Here is a 19,190-nt window from a genome sequence, read left to right as displayed (position 1 = left end):
GGAATGTGGCACAAGCGAGACTGTGTCTTATGCCGCCAACTCTCCCTCCATCATCTTCCATCTCTCCCCCTGGATCTCACATCTGGTATTCAGCTGACTAACAAAGAGACTCTTTTGAGCTTAAACAATACTCTTGCCACTGCCAGATACCCCCGTGACACATGCGCGCGCACACACACACACTCTACATCAACCCCCACTGGACTGTGTGTGCGCTGTAAACAATCCCTGTCACACGCACACACACCACCGCTGTCTTTCTCCTTTTACACGCTCTGCACTGCCTGCTTAACAAGTGAATGTAATCTGCATCTGCTGTGCTTGTGTACGTGTGTCTGTGTGTGAGCGTGAGAGAGCGAGGGAGAGAGATTTTGAAGGGTGAAGCAGAGCAAGGAGGCGGGACCGCCAGCTATTCATGTGTGATGAGTGTTTAGACCGTATAGCATCAAAAGAGACGGGCCGAGCAGAGGCAAGGCTTGCTGGTTAAGTAATAACCCGACAGTCATGAGAAGCAGGGCTTTTTGCCGCTCCGTGGTTCAGACGGACTGTCTGAAGGAGAAGAAGAGGTGAACCTTCGGAGGAGAACAGGGACGGAGACGCTGTGAGAAACCTGAGACAAACACTGACTCGGCTGTTGCCATGGGGGGCTCCCTCAGCCTGCACAGGAAGGACTCGGTCAGCTCTTCTCGGAAGAAGAGCAGCATGTAAGATGAGATGCTTCATTGTTTTGTGTCTTTGAGCCTGTGCGTAGACCAATCCATCCTTTTTTAGATTATGTTGTTGTGTGGATGAGCTCAGGGCTCCTGTATCGGGGACGGGGAACGTGAGTCTGCAATAGGAGGTCGAAGGGGGACCTTGATGCTCCCTGTACAGCCTGCTTTCCCTGCTGGACTGAAAGCACTCAGCTTATCAGCCTGCATCGCACTGCACACAACCTCACCCCGTCGGGCTGTTTTGAATGCTATTTTGGTTTTCAAATCAAGGGGAAGAGGGAAGAGGTGGCACAGCTCCCTGTTCTGTGTGTTTGACGTCCTTATTGCACTGTGATGTATGAGCGGTCTGAAGCCTGTCGTCTTTTCAAAATAAAAAGAGATCAATACGTTGTTGCTGAAGCATTTGTCAGAGCTTTAAAGCACTTAACGTTCGGGTTCTCGCTTCCTTTTTTCCTCTCAGCTCGTAACAGAGTGAGTCCTTCCACTTAGTCTCAGCTGAGCGCAGTGAGACTCTTTTATTCTTTAACGCTTGTATAAGTCGCTTGCAGCAAAACAAACTTTCTCTCAACACCAGTAAGCTAAATGCATAGGCGTATTCAGCTGTTCCTTTCTCTGTTCACTCGCTGATTCAAGTCATGGAGGACAGGGGTTGCATACATGAGAGGCCGTGCCCCCATGCACTGAAGCAGATGTTCTGGAAACACAGCGAGTGAAAGGAAGACAAGGACGTAGGAGCTCAGAAGGACTGAATCCGGGACAAAGCAATGTTCATTGTTGTTTATTTGATTCATTTACTTCTTTAAATCTCATTGATCATGAGCATACTGTAGTTTTAGTGTTGGTGGTCGATTAGTCAGGTTCCTTCCTGAGGGAGATCTGGAGAGCCGGGCCTCTAGGATCTCACTTTCAGCTTCTGGTCTTTCTTCAGTTGGTATAATCATTTTTGATCATGTTCATGTTTCATCCTAACTGCAGTAGTCTTGCCTGCATGGTGGACTTCCTGTTCTCTAGGTCCATGATTATCCAGACAGTCTCAGTGGGAAGATGGTGACCTGAATTAGGAGCTCATTTTTTACTGCAAGGATATAAAGTCAGGCCAGAGAAGGCTTCTAAACTTTGCTAATTCTTAGAGAAACAAAAACCTGAAGACGTGCACAAAATGTGAAGATGAATAATGAATAAGCTCAAACTGACAACCAGAATGAAAGTGAAACTCACTGCTGAATAATGTTGAACTTTATACCTGATCACCCTCACCTGCATTATTGTTACAGATTAATAGTTGTATATTGATATAAAGGGACACAGTGGGGGGGTTGTTATCTCCATAGTCTATGCGTGCAGGTGTGTACAAAGTGCATGGACTATTGTCTGGGAGTTATGTTGCAGTCAGAAACAAAAGCTCAGTTGGGGTGTACACGGCTCCTCTGGGTTGAACCCCTCCTCTCTTTCAACCTTGTTCTCCTTTCTTTGTCCTCTTTTGTTTCATCATGCCTCTTTCAGTTAAGATATTCTAGTGTACTGCAGCGCTGTGAGGGCTCCAGCTCCATTGAGTCGAACTCTGTTCCCGCCATGCTAGTTTTCCGCTCTGATTGCAGCTAATCGGGTGTTTTATTAAAAATGCAAAGACATCCGGAATGTAAAAAGGGTGGTGCTTCTGAGAAGTGTATGAATGACTTTGGAGAATGTGTCTCTGTGTGTTTCACTCTGTGCATCCCTTCTGACCTGTTATATTTCCCCCTCACTTTCTCTCTCACCATAGTTCCTCCCTCAGATCCTTTTGTGTTATTTTCTCCTTAACGCTGCCATTGCTTCCTGAAAAGGGGGGACTGAACTTGATGTTTATTTATTCATGTTATTTTGTTGTTTTTAATTGTATGAAACTGGGTGAGAGGCCAACAATGACCACTAGATGGAGCCTTATCACAAAACAACAGGGCTTTTGCTGGAACATTATAATCATTTCCTTTTATTATAGATCTTTGTTCTGCTTTCTATTGAAACCAAAGCAAATTGACTCAACCTCTAAGCACCTATTATCTGTTTCTCAGCTCTATTTTCTTATTTAAATATGAACCGAGCCACTGTTAAGTTTTTTTATATGTAGACTGCTATTCCTTCAATGCTGTCGTACTAATAAAGACTTATATTCCACAGCAGCAAAACCCCCCCAAAGAAATACAATTGGTTCAGGATCAAGGCTGTGATCATACTTGAGACTGTTAATTTGAATGGTTCTTGACAGTAAAAAAAGACAGTTGTTGTTGTTGTGATGTTAAAAATCATAATGTCTCATCCCCCTTGCGTTGTGTCTAAAATGAATCAATTCCATGTAAATCTACTCATTCACTTTTAAGATATCTTGCTATGAATTGTTGGCCTGGGGAAATGTTGACCTGGTGGTTGTGCTTTATTAAATGTCAGATTTATGACCTTCTATCATCATACAGGGGATGAAGAGGAAAGAGTCCAATAGTCTATGATAGTTGAGATGCTTCTCTAATTCCCTCTGTGAGTGCGCACACACAGACTATTATTTCATCCACGTTCACGTCCCCTCTGTTGTGACTCAGACATGTTTATCCATACTGATTTATTCTTAGCACATGGCCACACATGCTGCCATCAGTCAAAATGTAATTGATGATTAAGGATGTGCATTCTTGCTAGATTAAATGACGGGGAACAAACGTAACAGCCGGTGTACGCTGTACACGTGTGGTGTAAAATGTCCACTGCTGTGTGCTATTATGCAGCTCTAGTTGGCATAGTGTGTACTCTCACTGTGTGCTATTCGTGGTTTTCAAGGTATTACATAAGAGCTGACTGTTTCTTCTCTGCCTGTGGTTTGTGTCTCTGCCAGGGAGGGAGTCTGCGCTATTTCCATTCTGTCCTTTCTGTTAAATACCTGTGTTTTCTGCACGGTATTGTATGTCCAGAGCAGGGCTTTGTTAATACGGCCAAAAACCTCCCCAAAAGACAATATTCATCAAAATCTAATGTGTTTTCTGGTAATTTGTGACATTAATAGTCGATCTGAGATGACCAAATGCTAAAGCCCTTTTTAATCTACACCTTTTTTAATTAAATACGTCAAAAATGACAACAGGTACAACATATTTTCTTAAGTTTCTTATATTATTTTTATGATTGTGGCGCATGGAGTAGTATGATGCGCTGCCAGTCACAAGATTGGCTGTTTGAATCCAGGCTGCTCCATAAGGTTTGTCTTGTCAGCTGATGCCTGGCTGACATATAAGTAAGGACAACGTCAGTATTGTCTATGACAAAATAAAACATTTCTGATTTCAGTCCTGCCCAAAAGACTCACTTCTCATCTATACGACTCTTACTCCTTATTCTTAATTAACGCTGCTTTTCCCATCTGCCATGCCTCTGATTTCCTCCCTTTTTCAGTCTGGGTATCACAGATTGAACAGAGCGCCTCTTTCTCTGTGTCCACCAGTGTGTGACAGTATTTCTGAGTGTGTTCGTGCATATACTCATCTCTCTGCCTGCCCGTCTCTGTGGACCGGCTCGGTATCATTAGTTGAGGAGCTCCTGTCTTTCGTTACGTTTCCCAAACAGAAGAAACAAGAAATGCATCTCTGTCCCTTTCCTTTTTTCCCCTGCTCCCCCTTTTCACAGTACTGAACCATCCTCCCTTATTAGATTAGTCATGGTTCGCTCTATTTCAAAGAACTCTGGCCTAGATGTGTGTGTGTGTGTGCGTGTGTGTGTGTGTGTGTGTGAGGGAGAAAAATGTATAAATGTGAAAGCCTGTACTTAGTTATATAAGCCATCCACGAACAGCCTCAGAAGCACGTGTGTGGGTGAAAGTGTGTGCGAGCAGCAATGAGAGCTTTAATCCAAATTATTTTCTGTCAGTCAGACGAGTGAATGCAGCGCTACCGTTGAATCTAGGTTTGCTGTATTGACTATTGTGCGCTGTGTGGCCTGGATGTAGTCAGTGAATAACAGATCATCTTTTGTTATTGTTTTATTATACTATTATCTATTCTATTTAACTCTGTAGAGATATCATTTCCGTTTATCCAGGAAAACTTTTATTTGAAAGATATGATATAGTAAAATGATGAGTTCAGGATACACCAGGAACTTTAAATCCAGTCCAAACGCTCCTAAATGTTTAAAATGAGACCCCTAGCCTCATTGTTTCCTCCCTTTGCTCCCCTGCTCTGTTTTCATCTCCTCTTTCTTGTCTGGTAGTGTGTCCATCTGTCCTAAAGTGTCCCCCCCCCCCCCCTCTGCTCTCACGATTAGCAAAAGAATCAGAGAGGGGGGAGGCAAACTCCCGAGAGCAAGTGAGCGAGGGAACAAACATGCAGGAGCAGGGCGAGCCGATGTCTGTTAACCAGCTGATCGGCCTCCCAGACGGAGAGGGGAGGGGAGGGGAGAGTGACTACTGATGCTCCAGCAAACTGCGCCGTGTGACTCAGTGCTGTGGCGAGCAAAGCACAAGAACAACAACAGAAGCAGCAGCGGCACGGCGTGGGACACGTTTGCCTCTCATCGGCTGGATGGAAAAGCCGAGCGGTTAAGCAAGAGGAGGAAGTGAGCAAGCCGGCCAGCAAGCGAGAGGGAGAGAAGCTGACGATAGGTGGGAGGGAGGAAAGAACACAGTGTCTCCTTTTTGAAGTAGAAAGGACGGATAAAGACTACAACATACTGCAGGGATGTCCTGGTTGTCTCCGGTCCAGTGGGCCAAATGGACATGGTCCGCAGTGACTGGGGCTGCTGAGGACGAGGGGCAGCCCAGACCCAGGGATGACGGAGAGGACAAGTAAGAGGGCTAGGCCACAGCGTTTGATTGTGTTAGATTGATTGTGCTCTGGTGGGAGGACGGCAGATTCCCCTGAGTCACACCGACAGCTGCTGGATGTATACACGCACACGCACACACACACACACACACACACGTGGATCCCAGTGTCTTGGGCATGCTGTCATTGGCTAAAAGCAGATTCTTTGTCAAACTACAGAGACTCAAATGTCTCTGCTTTGTGTGTACCATCCTGTTTCTTTATGAGGCAGCAAACCTGAGGATGTGACTGTGTCCAAGGCTTGCTTTTAGACAATGTGTGGGCGTGTGTGTCTGTGTTTGTGTGTAAACGTGGTTTGGCAGTTGGGGAACAGTTTTCTGAAAGTTGGGGGATGGGGAAAAAAGCCACAGTTTCCAAAGCTTTTTATTTATTTTTTTGTTCTTATTTAGTTTCTAAGTAACCATCCAAGATCGCAGCCGTTGGGGCCATTACTGGCATGTGTGTGTTTGTGTGTTTGTGTGTGTGTGTGCAGGGTGCATATGTCTATTAGGGTTAGCTCTCTAATGTGTGTGTGTGAATGTGTTTCTCTGAACTAGTATCAGAGATGGAGTGTGGTTGGGTTTTGGTTGAGAGCTTTGTTCCTTCTCGTGCTGTTTTTATTAGAGTGTGGACGTTTTGATGTGTGTTCTAGCGGCTGGGAACGGGGACACACACAGACACACACATAAAGTATAACTCCCTGTCTCTCCCTTCCTTTTTGTTTCTCCACAGTTTGGGCATAAATTTAGGTTGTCTAGGCAGCTGACGCAGCAGACCAAAAACTGTGTGTGTGTGTGTGGGGGAGAGGGGGTTGTATGTGTGGCTGAATGAGTCTGCTGCGACACAGTGTGTCCTTATTGAGAAGCAAAGGATGCAGGTGGCTTTGTAGGACTTCACTTCCTCTCCTCTCCCTTCCTCTGACTTTCTTTCAAATAAAAGCAGCTTGTTTGCTTTGAATTTATATCGTTTTCATGTCACTTTAAGAAAACAGAAGATTAATGTTTGAATGTTAATGTCACACTGCAACACACAATCCAGACTTTCATTTCTATCTTTGATTTAGTAGCACTAATATGTAGGTATTTAGAGTGATCAACATGTTCAATGCCTCATTGTTCTCAAAAACAGTGGACTTCTGTTTTATATTCAGCTTTGAACCAGGCAACAGGATTTGTTTGTATCACTTGCTCTCTGTCACTTTCATGAAAATAATTCATGTTGTTTAATGGATCATATTTGTCATTTATCTTTTTCTTATGACAGTGTTTGGGTCTCTCTCTCTCTCTCTCTCCTCAGTTCGGACTCAGAAGGGACTTTCGGGACTCCCGAGGCAGAGTCTCCAGGTGTCTTGATGCTACTGAGCCAACTAGACAACTCCCACCATACAGGTGAGATTGACCCGGGGCTCTTATACTGGTCAAACTCTGTCACACCTGAACAACTGTTGGATATAGATTCTCAGGCAAGGCTTGGTATCAAGCCTCAATACCTTTTGGTACCAAATGATTCATGTATTAATGCTTTAAAAGATGTTTTCGTTTGTGCCAAAAGCTCTATAACATCACAACATTATATCAAAATATTTAGAACCACACCCAGAGAGATACTTTGGTTGCTGAGATTCAAAACGTTCACTTTGTTCTGTCATTGCGCGAGATCTTTGTGTTTGAACTCCTGTTTCAGGCCTTAAAGCAATGGAGCAGATTTGGTCAGATGTGTGTTTAAAGGGCTGTTTCATGCTGGCTCATAACCTTTAGTCGTACCTGATCACTGAGATCACTTGTCCAGTATTTGAGATATTTGGCTTTAAGATTTAGGTTAAGTTAGTCTTTTGGAGGATCTCACACAATGTGTGTGAGTAAATACCTCCGGTTAGGCACACACTACGTAATTGGTTGATTAATGAGCAGTAGATGATTCTGGCCTGTTCGTCGTTGCCACAGAAGCTCACTGCTGTCCTCTCCACACACACACCCTCCTCACCCCTCCCACTGCCCTGCTTTCACCCACACCAGCAGGGGAACCACATATTACCATGGTTACAGATAATCTGCAGTTCAAACTGTCTGCTGAAAGCAATGCTTTTATTTTACTGATGTTTGCAAACTCTGCTTCTCCGCTGTCACTACAGTGACAGCTACTCTACATGTTAAGGATAAAAATGTTCTGCATATTTCAGGGGGCTCAGTCGGTTTTGATATGTTTTGACCATAGCATGTGGGACACTGTGCCAGATAAACTAATAACAGAGAGATTAGTGTGCCTATTATTGAGTCTAGTTTGCAGACAATAACAGTCTCCTTTTAATGCTAAACCAGTTAGATGCTCTTTACAAATCTGCGTTAGTATGATCGATAAAAGATTGACTTTGTGGTTATCAATGTTCTGGTGCAATATTAGAGCATAAAGTCTCAGGGGAAATCCCTCACTCTTCATAATAACAACAACCCTAGAAACTTGCATGTACAATATATTTGAACTGTTTCTCTTTCACTTCCTTTTCTTACTGGTATTCCTCTTTTTCCTCGAGTTGTGAAACTAATAAAGTCTGATGTTGTCTTTGTTGCTAGGCCACATGGTGGTGTGTACTGGGTGGGGTTGCTCTACATCTGTTGCCTTCCTCCAAAGGGGGTGTGTGTGTGTGTGTGTGTGTGTGTGTGTGTGTGTGTGTGTGTGTGTGTGTGTGTGTGTGTGTGTGTGTGTGTGTGTGTGTGTGTGTGTGTGTGTGTGTGTGTGTGTGTGTGTGTGTGTAGGTGTGTGTGTGTGTGTGTGTGTGTGTGTGAGAAGCTTTTACTTTCCGAAACTGAAACCATAGCAAGAGGAATTACAGTAGAATATTGTAGAGGGATTTAGCCTGTATTATTTTGTGGGTGGGGGTATTTTTCAGTAACAGTGAGCCCGTGTTTCAGCAGCAGAGTGACTCAACTGCTGCTGTGGTCATGAACTAGCTGTTAACGGGATGTGTGAGGACACAGGATGTGAAGTGCTCTGAGAGGAAGCCAGCGGCCATTTTAAGTGTTCTAAGAAGAGAAGGAGTTCAAATCCCTGAATGACGGATACAATCATTAAGTAGCCACAGAAAAGGCATGTTATGACAGAGCTTTTGGAGTAAGGACTGAGATGTGGTTGTCACTAAGTCTGCTCTGCAGTGGTTCTTGACAAGAGCTTCTCATTTGCCTCCCTATTGAGCTCCCAGAGGTCCTGTCCTGGGTCGTATTCTGTTTGCTGAGTACAAACTTCCCTTTTTATTGACACATTTATTGAATCCATTCATTTTAAAGGCATCTCCCATCACCGCTATGCAAGTCCTTTAAAATACATCATCTTTAACAATTTAAATCAATATTTCTATCTTTACAAATGAAAATTTGAAAAGAATGTGATTCCTTGAATCTCTTTTATTGCTCCAGCACAGATCTACTGCAGTCTTATGTCACTAGCGGGTCACTAATCGTGGTTAGAATAGAATCTGATTTGAAGCCTTATTTGCTTCAGACTGTTTTGATCTCCCATGACATGAGATATGTGGACAATGTTAGCAACTTTAAAAGAGGAAAGACAGACAGAAAGAAAGCATTCAAACGCCCACCTTTTTAGTAACTTTTACATTTGAGATGTTTTGTTGTTCATAGTTCTTCCGTTTTCACAGTTCTTCCTGATGTTACAAACCACTTTCTGGACAAGAACTCCAACCAGGACATCGGCCCAGTTTCATCCAAAGATGTAGATTCCCTGAACAACCTCACTGGCCCTTCACCCGGCGACTGCAACTTTGGTTTGGACCAGAACCTCAACCTGAGCCTCAGCAGCAGTCCGTGTCCCGGAGGCGGCCTTTCGCCATCCAGCCTGGTGCCCCAGCCTCAGGCCCTGCGGCCCCCATCGCTGGCCTTCCTTTCCCCGCGAAACAAACCAGATCCTTCCGAGGTGGACGATCAGGCTCCGGTGACATCTGACTGCAGCTCGGACCTTTGTGTGGATCCCGACTTGCTTAATGGCAACATGAACTCCAACACACAAAATACAAAACCAACCTGTGAGACCAACGGCACAATTATCTCGTGAGTAAAACACAAATGTACACAAAGGTCTCTTCACAGCTGAAACTCAACTAATCTGACTCACCGATTTTCAAGCTGAACAAACACCACTCTCTCTTTCATGGCCGCCGGGGACATTAATGAATGCTCGCTATTGTGCACGAGGAACCTGAAGGGATCCAAATGTTAACATTAAAACCAACTGTGTTGCCCTGTTGTGTAATTTCAGATGCTGTTTTACTCCTGCACAGCCGCACCAGCATTATTCAAGTTTTAATTTTTTTTAAATTTGCTATTAGTTAGTATTTTGGTTTCGAATTTCACTTACATTTAAAGTTAAGTTTTCAGGATGATTTGTTTTTGTTTGTTTGCATTATTGCACTCAGGCAGATTCAGTGTTTAAGTGTTCAAAGCAGGATTAAGGATTCTTTTTCTTGTAGATAGAAAATGTCCTTTGAATGGGAAAGAGAATTAATAGTGTCAGACAATGCCCTCTTGTGGTATTTTTCTGTTCAGTTTCCTTTTAAAGAACAATCATTGTCCAAGAAAACAACAACACAATTGTAATTATTAACCATTTACCACTACTGACCACAACTCCTGTTTGTAGAAGAACCATTGCTGGTTGGTCACTTTTCTGTTTATTTCTGTGCACCAAGGTGATCACTTTCATCAGAAGCTGGTTCAAATCAATGTGTATAGCACTAAGATTATTCTTATTGATTTTTCATTAAAGTAAATGGGTGGTTTGTTATAGACAACATAATGCTCAATCATAAAAAATGCTTGAATTGATACTGTGTAGATACTGTGTATAGACAGTATAGCACCTTACTATGATAGTAGATAATGTCCATGTTTACCTTTATCTAAAGATACATTTTCCTGACAATTCTGATTTGTTGCCAATATAAAACACTAAGGGACAAGCAGGAAAACTTGAAGTGTCAAGCTCTTATCTACATAAACGTTTTTAAGAGTTTTTGACTATTCAAAACAAAAAAAAGATTTTTTATTAACTATAGTGACCTTGCACTCCCCTTGTCTTTACCTAACCCTTCCCCCCTGTCTTTCCTTCAAACCTGTCATTCTGGTTCCCTCCTCTGTGTGTGGCATCAGGACTGCTGAGCCAGTCCATTTCCTCTGTGTTCTGTTGTAAGTACTGTTCAGCTGTGTGTGCAGGCGCGTGTGTGTTTGTAACCTCAGTCCTTGTTCTTGCAACAAGTCCAGGTTCAAGCTTATCTGACCTAAATTTTCCTTCAATCACAAACTGAAGTGGAAAATTAGGAATAGCTTTGTAAAGTGTAAACACTATAATTCCCTCCAGCGCTCTGAACAACTGTTCTTGTTCTTACTTCAATTGGGCAACGTTTCTTTCATTAATCTGCTTTTTATTCTGCGTAATTCAGCGCTGTAGGCAGAGCATGCAAACTCAGCGCACACACAGGGCAGAGCAATGAGGTCTGGCTGTAAGGCTTTCCGCTCTCCCGCTAACTCTTCTAATCACACCTTCCCACATATGCAGATTTCTGATTACGTATGTCTCGATACTGATGCGGTTCTTAACTTTGTTTCACAGAAACTCGTGTAAAGTGACGCAGACCCAGCTGATGCAAAAGGACTTAAGCGGACAGGTAGGAACTGTCTGTGCCCGCTGCTCATGTGATTAATAGTAGTAGTATTAGCTTGAGAAAAGCTTCATTCAGTGCCTATATTATATTTTAAAGGATGACCATCATGGAGACCACGCCACTGACGAGGAGAAACTGGCCAGCAGTGGCAAACCAGACCAGGACCAAAGCAGTGAGTAACAGGATCGATGAAGATTGATTTTTATGTTGCTACAGTCCACACTGACACAGTGATGAGTAGCACTGTTAACCGTTAGGCACTCTTCTCTACAGAGATCAGATAACGTGATGATAAAGTTTAGACAGCATTCTTAATCTTTGCTCTTTCAATACTGGATGGTGAGAAGGTCGCCTACAGTGGTTCACAGCAACAGTGCGTTTTATCTGGCTGATGATCAATTGCACTGCTTTAGTTCCCTTTTACACTGGACGTTAGTATTCTACCAGCTTTGTTCAAAGATAAGCAATCATTGTGAGTCATACTGTAAGTAAAAACCAACTGGCATTGAGTGGTGTGAGTTTATTTGAATACAAGACTGATGAGGAACATCAAACGATGATATTGCAAGTCATGGGAATTATTTTTGCAGATCATTTACCATTTATCTGTGGTACTGGTGAGCACTTTGTTAAAGAGTAATCTTTATAATTTGGAACTTCAATTGGAGAAATGTTGTAATTCTCATGTACCTCCTCCTGCAGACCACGGTGATGAACCACATTACAGGCGACATCATCTCTGATCCTTTATTCTTCCTAAAACGTGTATGACTTTCTTCCCTGTTTAGACTGCCATGTGACATCAAAACCTGGGGACACAGACTGCTGCTCATTGGTAAATAAATACTACAGTATATCATGCTCGTCCTTTCCCCTACATGTGCTGCATCAGGCCCTTATACATATTTATCATAAGAGTCCTGCAACTGCAACGTGATGCCACTAGTGACCACCAGGTAGAGATGAAGTCCTCTTTTCTTAGTTGAACTACAGACAGTTCCCTGGTTACACTAAACGATTCCAATTAGCTGCAGAGAAAAAACGCTTTTGTCAGAGTCAGAATGAGTCCTATTAATACTTTTCATTTTTATTGTGATGGTTAGCATATTTTTAAGCTCTTTTTACTTTTTTCTAATTTGAATTTGGTAGTATTAAGAAAGTAAATAAAAAATTACAGTTAGACCGTGTTGTGACTGAATTAGAAATTGCGCAGTGTGGTTTGGTTTTGAGACACCAGCATAACTATCTATTGCTGCACCGCGCTGCAGAACAGCAGGAGGTAGCTTACTTAGTTTCTGCCACCATGTTCATGTACTCAGGTGACAGATGGATTTAGATTAGTTCAGTACATTAGGATATGACTGTCCTAATCCAGGGAAGGACAAAAGGAGAGAGGGGAGAGATGGGGAGAGGAAGAACAAAGGATTGTAGGACCACTGATTTAAAAGGGAAGAGGGCTACAGTGTGAAAACAATGATGAGAGAAGTTTGAGACAATACATTGGTTTTTATTTGCAGTTAAATACTGATATTTGTTTTTAAATTGATTTAAATGGCGATAAAATAAATCTGCATTCTTCTTTCTTATTATCCCACCATTCCCAGTAAAACAGATGTAGCAGCTCTAATGAAATCAAAATATTTGAAGGAAATACTCATTATGTTATGGGAGTATTGTTGAATTCCACGTGTGCGTTTTGGATGAATATCCAATAAAGTTTCTGTTGGTCATTAAACTATTGTACAATAGGAAGTATACATGTCGGATGTACAATAAACAAATTTTCTTCTGCCATCAGCAATTTGAAGACCCAATGAAACTGAACAAGAACACGCCAGAGGGAAGTGAAATGCAGAAGTCAGGGAGTCAGGTCTTGGATTCCATCTGCATCAGTGAGGCAGAAAAACAGGCTGTTCTCACACTAATTAGACAAGAGGTACACTCTTTAATCACACTCACCCAACACAAATATAACATTGGTGTGTTGGTTTTTGTCTACAAGAAGTGTTTTTTTTGAATGCACAGTTCTGCTCACATTAGGCGTCTCTTTTCAGATCATCACTAAAGAGGCAGTGGCCAGCGACTGGAAGAAAAAGTACGAGGACAGCAGACAAGAAGTCAGTGAGATGAGGTAAGATAATCAGTTTCTTCATGCTTTTTACTCAGACATCCCAGATTGATTTAAATGGGTGGTTAAGTGAGGTTCAATAGATCGAAACGTTCCATCTTGCCGTGAAGTAAGGCTCATCGTGACTTTTGTCTCGTTACAGGAAGATTGTTGCAGAATATGAGAAGACAATCGCTCAGATGATCGGTGAGTTCAAGTTCTGGGAAGTACAATCGATCTGAAATTCTGTGGTGGTTGCAGAACAGACATTTATTTTTCATTGAATTGTTTATTTCCCTGGTTGTGCTTATGGATTCGGTGCCACAGTGTGGTTTGTGTCCTCTTGTACTGTCAGTGTTTAAATGACTTGGGTGCAGTAACTTTGATCCACATTCCCCTGTATTAGAACGGACAAAGTACCATATATAAGAAATGTTGTTTCCCTACTTCAATCTCTTTTATCATTTTGCACGATAATATCTTCTTCTTCTTCACTCTTCTCAGATGACGAGAAACGAAACAGCCAGAGTTCCCAGAAGGCTTTGCACATTATGTTGAAGGAGAAGGAAGCCGCCCTGGCAGACCTGAACTCCGTAGAACGCTCTCTCTCTGACGTGTTTCGACGCTATGAAAATATGAAGAGCACCCTGGAGGGCTTTAAGAAAGTAAGCAGTCAAATGACGAGTTCAGGCCCGGATTGCGACTCCTGAAAGTGTCGGTTTCAAGTACTGAGGCGATCAGCTGATAGTTGCAATAATTGGAGGATTGAGGTCAGAATAAGGTTTCCCTCTTATTAGGGCCGTGGTGGCCTTGAAGTGAGAGCAGCACGGGTTTACGTTGAAGGTCATTAGATGAACCCAATTAATACATTATCTTATTCAGCAATTGCAACATAATTAAATCTGTTAACCCATTTGACTGGCAGCTTTTTTTGGAGCAGCAATAACACTGCTTGTTTTTTTTTCCTTGTACAGAATGAGGAGGTGCTGAAGAAGTGTGCTCAGGAGTATCTCGCTCGAGTCAAGCAGGAGGAGCAGAGATACCAGACACTTAAACTCCATGCTGAGGAGAAACTAGACAAGTATGTAGAGATTGAGATGAGGTCTTAATTTTCCGGTCAAGTCAGTTAAAACTAATTACGTTATGTCAAATATTATGTTGTGTTGAAATACACTTATTCTAAGTGGCTTTGGATAAAAGCGCCAGCTAAATGACTAAAGCTAAACTTCCTTGGTTGCATGCATCTCTCAGGGCCAATGAGGACATTGCTCAGGTACGGGCAAAGGCGAGCTCAGAGAACATGGCGGTGGTCGCCAGTTTGAGAAAGGAACAAATGAAGAACGAGTCTCTGGAACAAGCGCTGCAGCAGAAGGTAGAAAGCGTCCTCATATTTCTGCATGCAAATTCTACATCCACCCTTTTAGTTAAAAACAAAAATACACAATGCAACACAATGTACACTGCATCATATAGATCTTCAAGGTCTTCAATGTATATACTGTATATATATCAATCCTTTGTTGTGTTGTCATAGAATCAAGAGATGGAGGAACTCACTAAGATCTGCGATGAGCTGATTGCCAAAATGGGCCGATTAGACTAAGAGACGCTGCCTGTGATCAGCATCTAGTGGCCCTCCGGTCCCGGCGAGCAGCGACGCTGTGTGCACGCCCCCAGCCATTCGCCAGCCCTGCATCCAGAGTCCAGAGACTGCTTAAAACTGATGTCTAAAGTAACTTCATGTATACTTCAATTGCACTACTTGTGACCTGAATCAATAAGGTTCTCTACATGCTAATATCTGTTCTAGTTGGGACTCTGTTATATGTAAGTGGTCGCGTTGTTTTGTTTGCATTATTGCCCACTTTAAGGCCATCTGCACCTCCGCCCGTCATGCCAGTGAGCCACTAAACCTCTTGTGACTAAACTTAGCTAACAGATGAATTTCCAGCAACATGACATCATGTAGGCGGGGGTTGTTTAAGAGTTACAATTGGGCATGCAGTATATTTTGCTTTGACAAAGATTGCTTTATAGAAAAGCAACGACAGATGAAATATATTTATATGTAAGTAAGCAAGGATTTTACACTGAAAGAGCAGGGCTCAGGGGTATTGTGTGAAGCTGAAACGAGGTCAGGGTCAAAGTCAGGCTGCACAAGAACTGTAGGAAAGGATTAAAGATTATTTGAGGAAATATAGTAGAGCTCAGAGGCCTTGGTTTTTTCAGGATCAACACTAAAACCACACTGAGTTTTGACCACATGTTGGTAAAACTAAAGCAAATAATTGAAAGCATTTGCTTTACGTGGACAACATTGTAGACAATTCAAACAGCTGTGGTACTGAACCCAGACAATCAAAGACTTTAATGTAATTATATAAACTTGGTGGCATTGTTTTGTTGCTGAAAAGAAAACAGGGAAAATATAATCTACTCCACTATCAATGTATGGAAACTGTCATTTGTTATGGATCCTGAACAACTGGAAAACCTTTGAGCATAAGGACTACATTTTGGTTGAACATATTTTAAGCTATTATAAGGAAAGCCAACACTGCAATACATTAACAATTACTGTATTTATTTTTTCAAATTATCACTGTGTCACAGATTAAGTGTCCACTAATCACATTTACCTCCAAACAAGTAGAAAACTACGTGTTTAACGGCTCTAGAAGAGGTTTCTGTCAGTGTAATGAAAATGTGACCTGATATCCAGATTTGTTGCCATCTTGTTGATCAATTAGTGAAACAAACCCGATGATGTGCTACAGTTTAAATTAGTGTCATTCAAACCTTGTTTCTCAGCTGTTCTGTCTGTGCTTTACAAAATATTGTTTGTCACTTAAGCCCCTTTCTTTAAATATTGCTTGTGTATTAAAAATGAATCTCACTCTTGTGTTGACACTTTAAGGACTACCAGCACGAGTGTGTGTACATTTCCCTGAATAAACATGAATATAATTTGTTCTACTAAATGCTATGTTTTCTTTTACTTTTGTTTCCACTGTTTTTATTACCTCTACGACAGACTCAGCAGAAAAGTATGAATTCTTAAAGTGTGTATGTGATATATCGGTGTGTGAGTCATGTCCTCCGCTTTAGCCACAGCGCCGGCAAGGAAGCACAGCTTTTATATTTCTACAGAATTCAACAAACAAAAAGACACCTACACATCTCACAGCTTCCTTCTGCATTCACCATTTGAAAACTGTTGCTAGTTACAGTGTTGTAGAATCAACACTCAAAATCCTTACTGAACTGTAACTGTGTCACCCTTTTAAAGCGTGCCCGGGTTAAATCCATTATCACATGCTGCTGGCTGTGCAGCATAGATTGAGATTACAGAGATAAGAACTTAATGCCCTCAGACACCTTCCTGTCCTTCAAGCCCCATTCTGGTCCTCCTCCACCTCAACCCCTGTCGTCTCCTCCATCAGTGACTCCTCCAAGCTGATACACTCTTTCTCTGGACTCAAAGACACAGCGACCATCGGCCAGCTGCCATGAAAACTACTCTGGCCCTGCTGCTTCTCATCTCGCTGGCATGCCACAGTAAGTTTACACAACACTGGGGTTTCAGCATAGGGGAAGGAGTTGGTTGGTTAACAGCTGGCTGACTAATTTGTGCTGTGAAACATCAGAGCCGGTTGAAGATTGTTGGTTTACGCCGCAGCGAAGCATTTTTACTCTGCAGTCTGCGAGTTTGGACATTTTCAAAAGCATACCACACTGTCACAGATTTAAACCGGTACGGCTGTGGCATTGTGGAAAAATTGAGTTGCTACTGCAATATAAGCTGCTTTCGTCGTGTCCAAATGTGTCCCGTCGTTATTTTGAGGGAGCTGACACATCCTTCACTAACTGTAAGTGATTGTGTGCCTACACGTGTGCGGACTCGCACCGGCGTAAATGACCTGTGAGTGAGAACGTATCTCTGTGTATCTGCATGCTGTCACCTACCTGCGAACGTACATGCCAAGTCTCAAGTCAGGTGCTCTCTCCTGTTCTGTCTGCAAAGGCCACGCCCTCAAATGTCACACGTGCTTTGCGTCCAATAAGGACAACTGCAACCTTCAGGGCTCCACCTCCTGCCCTCAGTATGCTGATGCCTGCACCACCGTCACAGAACCCGGTGAGTAGACAAACCAACACACACACAGGAAAACATACATGGCAAGTATGACTTCTTAATTCTTCCCCAATGCTGTTTTCCTGTTTGTGTTTGTGTGCGTGCGATCACATTCCGTCCTCTAATCACTTGAGGTTACTGGATTTTGTCCCAGCAGTTTAGAATAGCCACACATACTACAGTATGGCTTTATGTTTGTGTGTGTGTGTGTGTGCCCGTGTGTGTATGTGTGAGCATTAAGAGCAGACAAGAGTTGTCATGAGTTCACTCTGTTCACAGCATTGTATCAAATGATCACCAGTGGTCAGTCTTCCATCCCCTCAGAGCCCCTCCCTCTCTCTGTCTCACACTAATTTCCAGACACAGTGATTAAGGCGTGCACCTACAAGGCTTTCTGCGACAAGGCTCACGTCTTCGGCCCCGGGGCCAAGATGGAATGCTGTTTCGACGACGACTGTAACGGGCCCCACTGGAGCCGCAGCCACGGTGATAACCACCGCAACAGCGCGGGGGCTCCGGCCTCCGGCCCCGTCCTACTCATCGCAGCCCTGCTGCTGCGTTTGGCCGCCAGTCAGCTGTGATTCGTCCCCACACAGATCTTCGATGCACCTTTCTGCCAATTGTGTTGGTGCAGTGATGGCGGTCTGTCACAGGAATGCAAACTTCTGCACCTTTGATTGTGTTCTTATTTTAGTATCATCCAACATTAGAATAGAAACCTCATCATCGATGCTATTATCTTATCCACTGTGTTCACTTGCAGATGATCCAATGCGGTACATGCTAGTGAACCTGAGAGTGTTTGTGGTGAACAAGTGTGCATGAAGTTAACTACATCTCTCCAGCGTGGTTTCAGTAGGGGCAAAGAGTGCTTGCGTGGGTAGCAGCTCGGGTAGCAGCTCGTTGACACTATTGACCAAAAAGTATTTTAACAGCACAAAGAATTTTGTAATTGAATATTTAGTAATTTTTCTTCATGCAAGCCTATTTGAATAAAGATACAATTGTGTGTGTGTAATTTGTGGGTTTGTATGTGGTTAAGATCCCCTCGATGTGTCACTTGATAGAAATTTGTAATTATGTTTGTGCCCCTGATGTAAAAGCACAGTAGAGGGAGAAAAAGTCTAAATATTCAGCAGGAAGACGGGAGCGACTGTGGAAACATCAGGACTTCCTTCTTCAAATGTGTAACTCGAATCATGTGCAGCAGTTGCCACAAGATATGAAGTCAGTGAGGTAGTGTCCCTCCCCGGGCAGGTCATATGACGTGCAGCCACTTCCCTTTTAACAAGAGAACACACATGAACCGATAGAAAGGACTGAATACAGAGTCCCTCCTGTAGATGCAGACACAGTCATTGTCATTTCTGCAGGAAGATTCTACACGTACATGTTGTACATGGAAACTGCAGACTGCACAGGTTATAAACTAGATGTCGAAAGAAAGAGGCCTGGTCAGTTCATCCTTGTTTTTTACCGTCTCTCAGAAGTTTCATCACAGGGTTCAAACTATGGTTACCTTTATGTAAAAGTGTAAAAAACTTAAACGGTGTTTAGGCAATGCTGTACTTTTTACTTTTTTCAAATTGTTGCTTTTGCAGATTGCAGAAATATAAATACAAGACAGGATCATAAAATAAAAAGAATTGCTGAAGTGAACAGTATGGATAGTCAAGTACAGTACCACCTTGATTATTCTGCCAGACTTTCTGAAAAGGACTAATGTGTATGAGTCCTCATGCTA

At 42.7% G+C, this 19,190-nt stretch overlaps 2 protein-coding genes across 3 annotated transcripts; both read left to right on the top strand.

The window, feature by feature from the left end:
• The first annotated feature begins 263 nt into the window (after positions 1 to 263).
• On the top strand, positions 264 to 16,292 carry LOC119225219 (transforming acidic coiled-coil-containing protein 1-like). 2 transcript variants are annotated; one of them, XM_062562356.1, is made up of 13 exons: positions 264 to 704; positions 6,833 to 6,924; positions 9,186 to 9,594; positions 11,153 to 11,207; positions 11,301 to 11,376; positions 11,993 to 12,039; positions 13,003 to 13,140; positions 13,259 to 13,335; positions 13,475 to 13,518; positions 13,816 to 13,976; positions 14,286 to 14,392; positions 14,563 to 14,683; positions 14,846 to 16,292. In XM_062562356.1, exons 1-13 carry the CDS (start codon positions 640 to 642, stop codon positions 14,912 to 14,914), a joined length of 1,461 nt encoding a protein of 486 aa, XP_062418340.1. In that variant the 5' UTR covers positions 264 to 639; the 3' UTR covers positions 14,915 to 16,292. The 2 variants fall into 2 exon arrangements, with proteins under 2 accessions (XP_062418340.1, XP_037338837.1); XM_037482940.2 differs by lacking the exon at positions 264 to 704 and adding an exon at positions 5,048 to 5,517.
• Positions 16,293 to 16,700: 408 nt separating this feature from the next.
• On the top strand, positions 16,701 to 18,455 carry si:ch211-113d22.2 (uncharacterized). The gene is made up of 3 exons (XM_037483022.2): positions 16,701 to 16,869; positions 17,336 to 17,449; positions 17,807 to 18,455. The coding sequence occupies exons 1-3, from the start codon at positions 16,821 to 16,823 to the stop codon at positions 18,025 to 18,027; spliced, it is 384 nt and encodes a 127-aa protein (XP_037338919.2). The 5' UTR covers positions 16,701 to 16,820; the 3' UTR covers positions 18,028 to 18,455.
• Positions 18,456 to 19,190: the final 735 nt, after the last annotated feature.

This window comes from Pungitius pungitius, chromosome 5 (genome assembly GCF_949316345.1).
Source record: "Pungitius pungitius chromosome 5, fPunPun2.1, whole genome shotgun sequence".
Lineage (NCBI taxonomy): Eukaryota > Metazoa > Chordata > Actinopteri > Perciformes > Gasterosteidae > Pungitius > Pungitius pungitius.
This window is presented reverse-complemented; position numbering and strand designations above follow the sequence as displayed.

Coding starts and splice junctions, on each gene's coding strand:
- LOC119225219 (XM_037482940.2), top strand. CDS start 5,411: ATGTCCTGGTTGTCTCCGGTCCAGTGGGCCAAATGGACATGGTCCGCA. Junction 5,518..6,832: donor AGGGATGACGGAGAGGACAA/GTAAGAGGGCTA, acceptor CTCTCTCCTCAG/TTCGGACTCAGAAGGGACTT. Junction 11,377..11,992: donor ACCAGACCAGGACCAAAGCA/GTGAGTAACAGG, acceptor TTCCCTGTTTAG/ACTGCCATGTGACATCAAAA.
- si:ch211-113d22.2 (XM_037483022.2), top strand. CDS start 16,821: ATGAAAACTACTCTGGCCCTGCTGCTTCTCATCTCGCTGGCATGCCAC. Junction 16,870..17,335: donor CATCTCGCTGGCATGCCACA/GTAAGTTTACAC, acceptor CTGTCTGCAAAG/GCCACGCCCTCAAATGTCAC. Junction 17,450..17,806: donor CACCACCGTCACAGAACCCG/GTGAGTAGACAA, acceptor ACTAATTTCCAG/ACACAGTGATTAAGGCGTGC.